At 53.0% G+C, this 13,305-nt stretch overlaps 4 protein-coding genes across 4 annotated transcripts; 2 read left to right on the top strand and 2 right to left on the bottom strand.

Annotated features, from left to right (window-relative positions):
• Positions 1 to 280: 280 nt before the first annotated feature.
• On the bottom strand, positions 281 to 748 carry A1O7_04262 (uncharacterized protein; the record flags this gene model as incomplete). Its single annotated transcript, XM_007758273.1, has 1 exon — positions 281 to 748. Exon 1 carries the CDS (start codon positions 641 to 643, stop codon positions 281 to 283), a length of 363 nt encoding a protein of 120 aa, XP_007756463.1. The 5' UTR covers positions 644 to 748.
• Positions 749 to 3,056: 2,308 nt separating this feature from the next.
• Positions 3,057 to 4,598, bottom strand: A1O7_04261 (protein farnesyltransferase subunit beta; the record flags this gene model as incomplete). Its single annotated transcript, XM_007758272.1, has 3 exons — positions 3,057 to 3,360; positions 3,409 to 4,167; positions 4,252 to 4,598. The coding sequence occupies 3 exons, from the start codon at positions 4,596 to 4,598 to the stop codon at positions 3,057 to 3,059; spliced, it is 1,410 nt and encodes a 469-aa protein (XP_007756462.1).
• Positions 4,599 to 7,248: 2,650 nt separating this feature from the next.
• Positions 7,249 to 9,655, top strand: A1O7_04260 (uncharacterized protein; the record flags this gene model as incomplete). The annotated part of the gene is made up of 2 exons (XM_007758271.1): positions 7,249 to 9,502; positions 9,555 to 9,655. 2 exons carry the CDS (start codon positions 7,249 to 7,251, stop codon positions 9,653 to 9,655), a joined length of 2,355 nt encoding a protein of 784 aa, XP_007756461.1.
• A 1,673-nt stretch (positions 9,656 to 11,328) lies between these two features.
• Positions 11,329 to 13,156, top strand: A1O7_04259 (alpha,alpha-trehalose-phosphate synthase [UDP-forming] 1; the record flags this gene model as incomplete). Its single annotated transcript, XM_007758270.1, has 4 exons — positions 11,329 to 11,635; positions 11,691 to 12,434; positions 12,485 to 12,824; positions 12,883 to 13,156. The coding sequence occupies 4 exons, from the start codon at positions 11,329 to 11,331 to the stop codon at positions 13,154 to 13,156; spliced, it is 1,665 nt and encodes a 554-aa protein (XP_007756460.1).
• Positions 13,157 to 13,305: the final 149 nt, after the last annotated feature.

Below are 13,305 nucleotides of genomic sequence, written 5' to 3'. Positions count from 1 at the left end.
TCCCACGCTTCAAGCCGCTATGCTTCGAAGAACGCAACATGGCTCAGAACACCACACAGTTGCCTGCTGAGAGAATTCTTTGTCTAACCACGGTGTAGCCGTAAAGGAAATGCTCAGTCGTGTCATCATGAGTCATGAGAAATGGGAAAGTGCCTCCAAAAGTCCATGGGGTCGTGAGTCGTAAAGTCGTACAAAGCGTCTGGGGTGGAATCGATGCAGCACAGGCGATGAGATCGCCTGATAAGCAGAAGGAAGCTTTTGCGGTTCCCTCGGCACACGCCTAGTAGCGCGGCATGTGTCGGCTGCTGTAGTGGCTCATATTCGAGGAGTACACAGGACGGCGGGAAGTCGATGTGCGCACAACAGGTTCAGTGAGGTGAGACTGCCCCCAGTCCGGGCTGCTTCCACCACTCCTGCTTCCAGCACTATCAGAGTCGCCATAACGGTATTCAGTCCGGACGCTGTCCGTTGCAGTCCTGCGACTCTGACGGCCAGATCCAACGGGCACCGGGTTGCCCTGAATTACACCTCCATGGGCGAATCCTGTCGGATACATGCCATCATTGGCAGAGAAGTTTCGGCAGATGTTGAACGCAATCAACGCAGCGTTCTCCTTTGCCGATGTCTCCGAGGAGTGATGCATCGGAGTCTGATATTCACGGTTGTTCACCCTGACAATGCACCGATATCCAGACGAACCGTAGGATATTTGGTAAGCGGGCTCGGGCCATCGCCGGCGCTGACAGAGACCTGGAGATCATATGTCAGTGTCTGCGAAGAGGATTGACGAGTGAAAATCCGAGTAGGACAGGGTTCGGTGGTCCGAGATTTCCAAAAAGCCTGTCATATCCTCAAGGTAATATCTGCAAGGCTGGCAAGCCCCTGAGCGACCAAGATGGCGTCGAGTGCATAGCAACAGTTTGACAGGACAGGGAACAAAGGCCAGGGACAAAGGACAAGTCGGGTCTCGCAACCAAAACAGCAGAATGAGGCGTTGAAAGAGACATACTGGCCAGATAGACGGTGTGTAGCATGTCTGCGTTCGACCCAGTGCTCAAGGTGCTTTGGTGCCCAATATATCGTGCATCCAATCGAGGACCGAAAAAGCAGAAAAACCACCAAACAGATCAGAACCTCGTCGACGACACAAATATCAACCAGTATCACCTCTCCCAGAAGTGTTGCCTGGGCCAAAGAGCTGGTGGGTTCCGTAGGGCAGATTTTGTCAGGTAGTGGTAGAGTTGATATCATCGATATAGTTGGACCTTTTTACAGGGGAGCCGTACTGCAAATTCCACCCATAATTCATGCCTCAACAACAGTAAGACCCGCACTGACAGCACAGCAAGCGCGAAGAGAGCGGCATTGCGTGGGGCATGCAAAGAAATTCCACAGTGGCCAAAAAGTCGTGAGTGAGCGGCTAGGTATTGGTCGATCTGGAGGGGAATAGCATTTTCATGCTCTTCTGCCATCGTAATGTATTGATGTGTTGGCATACTTTTTGACCAGTTAATGGAACGTCGACGTCGGGCCCGTTCTTAGCATCATCCCTTTCGTCTGGGGCTCATGCAGATCCAGATACAGGGCCTGATTGGCGAGTGGCTGCTTCTATCGTTCCCCGCGCAGCCCATCGAATAAAAGCGAACCGTGGCACAAGGAACTCGTGGCTCGCCATGCTCGATGTTTCTGGCTTCTCCGCTTACATTGGGTGACCGGTGAGGCTTGCATAGAAACGGTTGTGTACACTCCGAAATACTAGGACGTAGATCTTTCTTCTGGTGTCTGGTTCGAGATCTTCCAACTTAACGCAATCGCCCTTGTGCACGAAACAGCTGGCAAGTGGAGATCCATAGATGATCATGGAGGCTTCAACCTCGGCCAGACGTTTTGTTCCGAGACATCAAGCCTGAGAACGGTCAGGAAGTTCTGGCCCCCGTCGATAGGCAGCTTAAGCGCGAGGATGAGCGTTTCCAGGCGCGGTAGGCCGTCGCTGCCAAACTCTGAGGTGCGCCATCTGAACTGACTTGCTTGAATGCTTGAGTCTGGAGTGCTCACGGCCATTCAAGTCCACGAACTGTCTTGGCTGAGGAAAGAACGCGGCCTGGGAACTGCAGCTCAGCGCCTGGCCGGCGAAAGCATGTATTGAGCCATTTCCCGCACTTAACTCGTAAAGCTCCGATGCATGAATGCGTTGTCAATAAATGCAGGTTACCGAACGTGCAAAAGGGCCCTCTTGTTGGGCGAGCTTGCATCGCCGGTTCGACTCAGGGTCAAATTGTGGTCCTTCCAGTTCGTCGGATTGTGTGGTCTATTGGAGGGACAAGGAAGAGACTCAATGCCGACCAGCAAGTGACAAATCGTGGGCGTCGCGACATGCATCGAAGATGCCCGTGAGAGAGCGATCAGGTAGTCGGAAATGTAATCCAACTTGATCCAAGCGTCCGCGCAGTTCTAGGCGGAAGAGCGAGTCCTGGTGGTCGGAGTGTCTGTGATGAATCATTAGTCCTCGTAAAAGGCTCGAAGGGTACCGTAGCAGACCCGAGTCCAACAGCTTCGGTGAAAGTTTGCAGCTGCAGGCAAGGGGGAAGTTGCAGCAACGGTGCAGACCTCGGGGACCCTGCTTGCCACCTTGCTCCGGCTCCCGGTCTGCCAGCTACACAATAGCCCGTCTTGGGGGTCTCATTCCCCAACGGTCAGCGCCCAGGAACAGGACCATAAAACACACTTACCTCCTAGTTGCTGCTACAGCTGCACTGAGTCCCACATCGATCCATGAAGCAGTGAGGGGCGGGCACGATCGAAGAGCAAAGTGAAGCTTCGGTAAGGCTGAGGCGAGGAATTCTCTCTCTTTGTCCTACGTAACTACAAAGTAACTAGGCCTCTGTTCCAACGGGCTTGGGCCCCAAGGCTGGCACCTGGAGCAAAAAGTGGCGTACTGAGTACAGCAATAGCGGAAGTTCAGGACAACATCAGCGGATGTGTCGCAATCCACGAGACCCTTTATCAAAGCAGTATGAAGAATACTCTCTGCTATCCAAGGCCTGCACTATCCTTCATCACGAGCTTGTCGGGGTATTGCCGTACGCGTCAACGTCCAGAGGTCTCATCAAGAACCACTGCCTGATGGCCAGTGCAGCGTCGTGTGGGATGGTATAGATCGGGTGGATCTTCTTTACACCGGCACCAGTATCGAAGACCTTGCTGTCGTTCTGCTCGCTGTGAATTGGGGTGTGGGACACCTCCCAGGAAAATGCTGAGCTAAAGGGGTCGTCGTCGTTGTCAGCAAGCGCGTAACTGTGGGAGTGCTCAACTGTGCTGAGTCCGCAAAGAGTGTAACATGTATGGTAAGAATCAGGGTGTCTGTAGACTATGTCAGCAGTTGCCAGACACGACTCCAGTGCCCCTTACTTTGATGGTTTGTCCCGGAGCCCGCCCTCCTCTGCCTGGCAGCAGCAAAGAATGTATCTTGCGAGACCTTCGCTGCTATAAAGATTCTCACCGACACCAAGGCTTCTGCTTCCAGCTGAATCACGAGGCCCGCTCACTGCTGCTTGTATTAGTGGCCAGCATGATCCAAGCCAATGGCTGTAGCAGCCGTCCACCAGCTTGTTTGTTCGACCAGCAAGTCCACCTTCTGGCGCATATTGCCGCGAAGACAGCCACCATAGCAATGCATCGACATCTAAGAACTTGTTGATCGTCCTGTCCGGCGGGCCGTACAGGCACAAACACGCGAGGGCACAGAAAGCATAAGAACCGTGCGCCTCGCCTCCTGGTGATGCTGCAATTCCACCTTCGTATGTCTGGCATCGTGAGAGATACTCGCCGAGTCCATCTCTGAACGTCTCCAGTCCCGCAGCGCGGGCTGGAGAATCCCGTGGGAGCGATAGAGGGAGATTGAGCAAGGAGATCGCGAGCAAGGCACAAAGTGCTCCTCGAGTGTCTTCTTCAGCGCCCTCGGATACCTTGAAACCCCCATCTGCCTGTTTGAGACGACCGAGCCAGTGCCACATCTTTTGACGATCAACAAGTCCGTATGCTTCTTCGCCACCGACCAAAGCAAGACTGAGCAGTGCGGCATAGGTCCCTGCCAGATGTGCATATTGTCCAAAGCCGCCTCCTATGCCACCGTCGGGATGTTGCATTGAATAGAATGTCTTCACAACCCTGTAGGCACGGTCAGCCTATTTGAAGCGACCAGGTCGTGCTCGCCATGTCGAGCCTGCGGAAACAAGAATGGAGAGTCGTTACCTTGATCTGAACACCGAGATATCCTCGCCGAGCAGGTAGAGCCCTAATAATGCCCAATAGACCATCCAAGGACGACTGGCGTCGAGGCCGACGAAGGGTGCCGGAAATTCACCCAGGTTATCATGGAGAAACCCGATATGCTTCTCTTTTTCCAAGTTAGGCAGCCCGAACTCATTGAAATCAAAGGGGCTTCGGCTTGCATCATCCACTTCATTCAGGAGGGGCAGGCACTCTTTGACGGTCTTGTCTTGCACGATGGACGTCTCTGTCTCAAGGTCGTCGGGTAATGGCGGTTCACAGCGATAGTAGAATGGTATTTGATATTCCGTCCTGTCCGAATCTGCCATCGTGATGGACATTGAAATCGGAATTTCTCCGTTGTGCAGGGCAATTGTCGCTGAGAGTGAGACAAGGAATGTAGTTCGGTATGTGCCTTCGACAAAGATGGTGGTCCAGCATGAAGCGCGTTACTATTGTTCTTGGATTCCTGGTCTGCCACCACAATGTGGAGCATGTCGCAGGGCTCTTTTTGCATGCCACGTTTGCACGGATGAGAACACTACTTCTGTATGGGTGATTCCATTGTCATTCAATGTCTCGTGTCTGTTAGTCATGTAGCGCGGCGCCACTCAAAAGGCTTGACATTGAACGCATTTTTGCTGGTGACTAGTACCTAGGTAGAGGGAGAGTCGCGAGCAGGCGTAGGTACACAGTACGCGACTGCAACTGCACCTCGTTTCCGGTGTTTAAGATCCCCCGGAATTTTCCTGTGGCATCCTGAGGGCTCTGCGGCCCTTTTATCCGCCGAGACCACGAGGGCCAAGACCCCTCATCCATTGATTAACGGGTGGCCAACACCACCAATACAGTACGTACAGTACTTCCTGGGGAGCGCCCATCGGCAAAACCCTGCCTTTGACCCCGCAAATTGCGCCAACCGATATCCTGCTTTACTCTTGCGCCGGCACAGGGACGTGCAAGGCGACAAATGACTCAAGACTTCAGATTCGGAATTTGCAGCTTGTGAACTGAAGTGACGGGCACACAAACGGTTCGCAGACGCTGCCAGTGCCCAGTACAGATCAGCCATTCGTTGGACCAAATCTTCCCCGGGGCTCTCCTGAGTCCACAGTCACGGTTGCCGAGCCGCAAGATGCGAGGCACCGATGTTTTCCGCCTCTACGACAATTTGAAACGTCGGCCCGCTCGACTGACATTTTCTGGTGGGAGTTGCCCTTGCCCTGATTCTCGAATTGGGACTGCAGGCGCGTCAATGGCAGCAAGAGCCCATGACGAGGGACGCCGGTGTTTGACGCGTACACCGCTCTTCCGAGTACGTACACCGGTACATGCGATGTAGCGGTGGACGACCTCGTTCATGCTGTTCAGCTCGCCACGCAAGATAGCAGCACTGAGCGTTCTGCAAAGAATGCTATACTGTGACTATTTAGTAGAGCAGGGTTGATGATGAGGCTGTTGTAACAGGGCACAAAGTCGCACATATGACCGATTGGCGCTTGTGAAAGCGCAGCACCACGCTGAGATCTCATTGTTTGTGGCCGGGGTTTTTGCGCACGAAATGCGCGACACGAGGATAGGACTTGCCTGGATGGGGGTAGTGGTCAGCGCCATTCCAAGGTTGTTGCATTACTTGCATTAGCGTTGAGCTTATATATTTCGTGGCGAAGTCTGCAAACAGCCAGAGGTCTGGACAGCTGTGTGTGCTGTCTGACATGTTCCGTCCATTCACGTCCGCAGAAAAATTCAAGTGAAGGCAGATCTGTCCCCTTGACCTCGAAACACACACTACAGGGGCAGCTCTCCTGCGTATCCCCAGTAGCTAGACGGGCTGAGGCGCTGGCCTTCACCACTAGTAGATCAAAATCTGAATCACTCCGCATTAAGTCTTCTCTGTTTGCTTTGGTGCGTTTGGACAGGAGGTAGCCTGCGAATGACGACCACCTCTCTGCCACGAGTGATGGCTCTGACTGACATGAGAGGAGGTAGAGTCGGAGATTTGAAAAGGAAAGCGTTGGAGCTTCAGTAGAGTAGCAGTACAAGTACTCCGTAGCTTCGGGCAAGACCAGACATACTTGGTAATCGGGTTGAATGGTTGCCATCCGTGTGTGTGGTTGTGCTGGCTGGGAGGAGGCGCGGAGAGCGCAGTCACCAAAGAGCCCGACCTGCAAGTCACAGATTCATTCTACTGATATGATGCTGCAGTTACTCCCAGCTCTTTCAAAAGACTGATCTTTTCCACTTCAATTAGTAGGCCTTTGAACACGCCTTCCGCTGCCTTCACCCTTCTTGACGGTGCGTTACTGTTCAAAGTGAAGCCTCAAGGACAAGTCCCTCGAACCGCGAGAAAATCACGGATTCATACCTGACCTGCGGTCGCGGCCAGGTGCCCGCAAGGACAAAGAATACCGGAGTACGGAGACCCAGGGCGAATAACACCTGACCTTCGCTCCAGGTGCGAGTACGGGACGGTACCTCTCGTGCTCGCACAGCCCAGACCCGAGCCCGGCCACCTTCCCAGATGAAAACGTCTTTTTGCCGACCACCGTCACCAAACCTCGTTTGGTCTCGTTTGGCCTCCTTCAGGTCTGCAGGACCTTTGGTTTTGACCACTCAGCGTCGAGGTTCCCGCCGTGGCATCGCACAAACCCACCGGCCACTCCCACACGACTTGCCTCCCACTCTCTTGTCCCCGCCTAATTCGACGATCCGCATGCACGGCTCACCGCCTCTTCTCACCCTCTCTTTGCTCTCGCACCTGGGGCCCGCCCTCTTGGTCGAGCTCGTCCTGAGCGGTCACTCTCTGTAACTCTTGTCCTCTGTTTCTCTTTCCTCTGCATCTGTCTCTCGACAGCTATCCTCCTTCTTGCTTCACGAGACCTGGGAGAGAGCCAGGCAGGTTGTCCTCGAGCCGCTCGTGCTCCGAACCGGCTATCTGGCCCACGAATCTGACGGTCCGAGTCTGACACATCCTTCAGAATGGCGGGCAACGTCGCCATGCCTGGCGAGGATCTCACCTTCGATCTCGATTCAAGAAGCCTCTCCTACTTCCGAAGTCACGCATGGCCTATGCAGATGGACCAGGTAGCTGCTACACGGCCAGACCCTAGGAGGAACATCTCGCCAATTCAGACCAACAGCCATGGTCTGCGACAGACAACAATGGCAGAACACCCAATGATGGATACTTGGAGGTTCCAACAACAGCAGCAACAACACCAACAGCATGTCCACCACCAACATGCTCAACACCAACATGCATATCAGCACCAGCAGCACCCCAACGTTGACTTCACCACACCACAACAAGCATACGAACTCCCTTTTGGCCCTCAATTCCACGGCCTATCCATGCAGTCCTCCCAAATGGCCATCATGCCGGTCTCGCAAGCCCCACTGGCGTCCGGTCTGCCGCTGGAAACTACATATCTCCCTCTCGACTCCGGTATCGATGGCATGCCTCAAAATTGGGGCGACCTGCAAAGTGAGCTGATGACCTTTACGACGACGGACGTCGGGCTTGCTGTTTCCCCATACCAACAATTGACCAGCTCGCCCACGGGATCCCACCTGGAAGTGCTTTCACAACCGAGCTCCTGTGACGAACACGGATGGCACATGGTCGAGCCCCGGACATCCTTTGAATCGTACGAGCGCCATTATTTTGTTGATCCAAACCAGACCGTCCACAACAGGACCCTCTCCGAGTCCTCATATTCGGACCTCGAACCTCAAGGTCACAGCACGTTCATGTCCAGCCTTGATGTCGGCGCCTCGCAAGCCGTGTATTCGCCGACCACCCTGTCAGATAGCGACTACGAATACATGGGTCATGCACACCGCTTGTCAATAGATCAAGGTTCCGCGCCAACCATGGGTGTCAATCCCTCCACCCTTGTCCGTCCTATCCCTATTCCTCCCGCCAAGTCCTCCGCACCTTCCGTGCGTTCGCCCGGCTCGCAAGGATCAGCTGGCTCGCCCGGTCGCAAGGGTTCCAAAAAGAGTCCCATTGGCGTCAAATCCACCGACAAGGTGATGAAGAAGTCGTTGCCAGGCGGCAAAGTTGAAGGAGAGAAACGTGTGGGACGCAGGAAGGGGCCCCTTCGACCCGAACAGCGAAAACAGGCCAGCGAGATCCGGAAACTAAGAGCCTGCTTGCGGTGCAAGTTCTTAAAGAAGACATGCGACAAGGGCGAACCGTGTGCCGGATGTCAACCATCGCATGCACGCCTGTGGCAAGTTCCGTGCACTCGCATCGACATCAAGGAGATTGGATACTTCTTGAAGGACTGGAAGTTCGACTACGAGCGACACATATCGTTGGGGTTCTCTGTCGGTAACATCAAAGGTTTCTCTGATACGGAAAAGACGCTGTTCATCACCCACGGCTATGGCCACATGCTGCCTGTCACTGCTCGAGAGGTCTACGTCAGGGACGAGACGTGTTTGAAGATGGACTGGATCGAAGCCAACTCCTGCTCTCCAGACGGCTTCGAAGTTGGCACAGCCAAACTGTCAGCGGGCATGGAAGGCATCTCGACGACTATGCTTAGTGATTATCTGGATCGACACATTGACGGCACCGGCACGTTTGACAAGTTTGTGGACGACTACTTCGAGGGCACGCCTTTCCTGTCGCAGATGCTCAAAACTGCCTACCGCTTTTACTTCAAGACCGGCTCGAAGATCATCAAAAAGGCGTTGAAGTTGATGTTGGCCTACAACTTGACGCTCCACATTACGATGGTGGAGGGTGTGCCAAGTGAGGAGTTGTTCGTGGGCAAGATCGAAGAGCAGACTTCGAAGTTCTTTGGCAAGACTATGGCTCCTGTGATGATCAACTTCCAGATCAAGTGCGCCATGGCGGACATGTGGCGTGAGCTGCACAAGGACGTCCTTGAAGAGCTGTCGAGTTTGTATTCGAGCGTGTACAGCGGTGACAAGCTCAAGAACTGGCCCACCATCTTCATCCTGGCATCGGTGCTGTTGGCCGTGTGGGAGTGCATGCAGTTCGACTGCCACTATCGCGTGCCCGATGCCGCTGCAGTGGAAAAGTTCTGCAACGACATGGAGACTACCCCGGTTGGTGTTGTTGTTGGCCTCTTCCAGGCCATCTCTCAGAAGCTCCCGTCGTTCCTGGAATGGGATACTTCCAAGCACCATACCCTGCTTGCATCCGACATGGACGTCTGCAGTACTATGGCCGAAGTCCGGGAACATGTTACGAGATATGGTGAGTTTTCGTCCATTTCGGCGATTATGAGCGTGACTGACAGTTGCGGCAGAGAACTATTTGCGAGGTCGACCTAATTCGCGGTTTGACCGCAAAGACTTTGACTCGCTCTCCAACAAGTTTCTTTCGAAACTTGTGATCCGAGCCAACTGAAACACGAGACGCATTATGGCTTATAATGAGAACGTTGCCGTCGCAGAGCTAACGAGTTATCTGAAGTGTCTCACGAATACCACGCACCTGCATAGCATTTGATTTGAAGCGAAGCGAATAAACGACTGATGAATGATCATGGCATTATGACGACGAACTCACTCACTTAAGCTACGTTTTATATATACTTTGTGATGGAAGAAGAATGGGCCCTTGGGCGGTGCTGGAACAAGTGTCCGTGACAAGATGGATATTTGTGTGAGGCGTACAGCGAGGACGAACTCATGCTGTGAGCATTTTTGATGGTCTGGATGGTCTGGATGGTCTGAAATCATTTCAGCCGGTTGCCAACCAATTGTCATTTTGGGCGAGGTCGATGGGCGGACGGACTCTAAAGCGATTGTATAGACCGCAAAATGGGAACAGAAGACCGCGGTCCTCATGGCAAACAGTTGGCAATTGTCGGTTTATCCGAGGCAGCGTGGATGTGACGCTCTATATGACAGTATGAGAGACGGGCATGTTGACTAGGAACGAGCGACTGAGCCAACAAGCAAATCATCCTTTCCTCAATCATCTATTAGTACGGAGGACTGTGGTCCTAGGCACACGCGAATGGAGGGAAGCCCTGTTGAATGTGCGGCAATCATTACTCCTACGTATCAACTAGGAGTACTGGGTGCACGCGATTGAAGACAAGTCCCGTTGAGCCTGCTGCAATCATTCCGTACTAATCCGAAGATGCAATAAGAATCGTTCCGGCACCAATCATCAATAGCAGGTATGGCTCTTCACTCCCTAATCGTAAATGGCAGCCTCTAAAAGTGCGAGGCAGGCATATGTCGGATCGTTCTTCCGAACTTGGGTCCGGCTTCTGACGCACGATGACGGCCGGCCAACAACTTTTTAAGACACGCCGCATCCAACCAGCTGAACACTCGGTATTGCCTGCTTTGAACCTTGTCCTCGTTTTGGCCGCTTCCCGAAGATTCACCCGCATCAAGCCGGAACTGCTCCTCCCCTCTGCCTGTCTTTTGTCGCAGCGTAACTTGGCGCCGTGCCACCCAATCCGATTGCAACCCAACGACCACGTATTCATCGCTGGCAAAGCAGTCGGTCGACAAGCACTGGCCTCTGTGATTGAGCTTTTCAACCTGAAATCGAGTTTCACTGATACCCTACGCTGCTGACCACTGAATCGGCGCGACAACTATCCGCATCACTCTGGCTACTCGAGCAAGCACCGAGACAACCTGCACCTGCATATGTGAACCTGCTTTGCCACTCCTTTGAGAAGCATTGAGGTGGATTTCACGCTAGACAGCAACTGCCACCGGCGAGAGTCTCGTTAAGTGCACTACCAACAATCCGAACCGTCGACAAACCTTTACATCATTTTTACACATCCAATTGACTACCTTCGACCGGGCTACATCTGTTCAACCTCACCGCACCCGTCGATCGAAAGTTTCACTGCGAGGCTGATAGGGCTGCTCACATCTCTCCAGCTGTTACTCGACGCCCCACAAACCTTGCGCGCTCTCTGTCACAATCCTCCATTTGTGTAACGGTAGCATCCTTTCGATCTCACAAACTCCTCACCTTGTCTGAGGCAGACCTCGACACCATTCAGAGTGCCTTTGGCGAAATCCCTTCATACCACGCAGTACAACATGCCTTCCGCCACCGACAACCCTCCCAAGACGGAATCAAGACTCTTGCTTATCTCAAATCGACTTCCTATCACCATCAAACGCTCACCAGAAGGGAAATATGACTACTCCATGTCCTCGGGCGGCCTGGTCACTGGCCTCAGTGGTCTCGCCAAGAGCACCACGTTCCAGTGGTATGGCTGGCCAGGATTGGAGATCCCCGACAACGAGTCGGATGATGTAGTCAAGCGCCTGAAGGACGAGTTCAATGCCATCCCAGTGTTTGTCGACGACGAACTGGCCGACCGCCACTACAATGGCTTTTCAAGTTAGTCAGCTACCTTCAACCATGTTTGTTTTAGAATCGGCTGACAAAAATCTAGATTCCATTATGTGGCCGCTCTTCCACTATCACCCCGGCGAGATCACGTTCGACGAATCGGCCTGGAATGCTTACGTTGAAGTCAACAGGCTATTCGCTCGGGCCATTGCCAAGGATGTCGAGGACGGCGACCTTGTCTGGGTTCATGATTACCACCTGATGCTTTTACCACAGATGCTCCGCGAAGAGATTGGCAACACCAAGTCCAATGTCAAGATTGGCTTCTTCTTGCATACACCATTCCCTTCAAGCGAGATCTACCGGATTCTACCTGTCCGGAACGAGATCCTCCTAGGCGTCCTACACTGTGATCTCATTGGCTTCCATACTTACGACTATGCGCGACACTTCCTCAGCAGTTGTTCGCGAATACTAAATCTGACCACCACGCCCAACGGAGTTGAATTTGAAGGCAAGATTGTCACGGTTGGTGCTTTTCCTATTGGCATCGACCCCGACAAGTTCACCGAGGGTCTGAAGAAGGAGAAAGTCCAGCAGCGGATTCAGGTTTTGGAAGAAAAGTTCAAGGGTGTCAAACTGATTGTCGGTGTGGATCGTCTGGATTACATCAAGGGCGTTCCCCAGAAGCTGCACGCTCTCGAAGTCTTCCTGACCGACCACCCGGAGTGGATTGGCAAAGTCGTTTTGGTCCAAGTGGCCGTACCGAGCAGACAGGATGTCGAGGAGTACCAGAACCTGCGTGCTGTCGTCAACGAGCTTGTCGGAAGAATCAACGGAAAATTCGGTAAGCATTTGTGCTTCTGCAGCGTCACAGTTTCGCTAATGAATTTGCAGGCACCGTCGAGTTTATGCCGATCCACTTCATGCACAAATCAGTCAACTTCGACGAGCTTCTTGCTTTATATGCTGTCTCCGATGTCTGTCTGGTCTCCTCCACCCGTGACGGCATGAACCTAGTCTCATTCGAGTACATCGCTTCTCAGGAGAAACGAAAGGGCAGTCTCATTCTGTCCGAGTTTGCTGGTGCTGCCCAAAGCTTGAACGGAAGCATATTGGTCAACCCTTGGAACACCGAGGAGCTCGCTGGTGCAATCCAAGAAGCCGTCACCATGAGTGCAGACCATCGGGCCATCAATTATGCTAAGCTGCATAAATACGTGACCAAGTATACGAGGTAAGATATACAATTTCTCCACAGAGAAGTCCTCAACGATTGACATGAATTTTTGCAGTGCATTTTGGGGACAATCGTTCGTCGGCGAGTTGACGAGAATATCAGCCCAAGGAGAGAAGAAGTTGAAGCTAAGACGGGCGTCCTTGGTCAAGGCTCCTTCGCAGCAGCCAACATCTTCGCCCGCAGATGGCGAGCAGTCAGACAAGAAGCAAGTTTCTCGATCTCCAGCATCCGGCAACCCTGACGGAGCAATTGACGGGGCTATGGCTTCCAGAGAAAAAGATGGCGTCGCACCGGAGAGACTCGAAAAGGAAAAGTCGGCAACTATGTGAGTGTCTCGGCTGGACCAAGACGTGAAACAATGGCGGTCAAAGGGTAGCATTAGATCATATGTAGAAGCATTGCACGGCTAGACGAGGCGAGGCGCCGGGGCATAGACTGGGTAGTTTTATTTTTGATGGATATTCATTCATGCTTGCAA

The sequence above is a fragment of the Cladophialophora yegresii genome, assembly GCF_000585515.1.
Source record: "Cladophialophora yegresii CBS 114405 chromosome Unknown aczIN-supercont1.3, whole genome shotgun sequence".
In the NCBI taxonomy this organism is placed as follows: Eukaryota; Fungi; Ascomycota; class Eurotiomycetes; order Chaetothyriales; family Herpotrichiellaceae; genus Cladophialophora; species Cladophialophora yegresii.
This window is presented reverse-complemented; position numbering and strand designations above follow the sequence as displayed.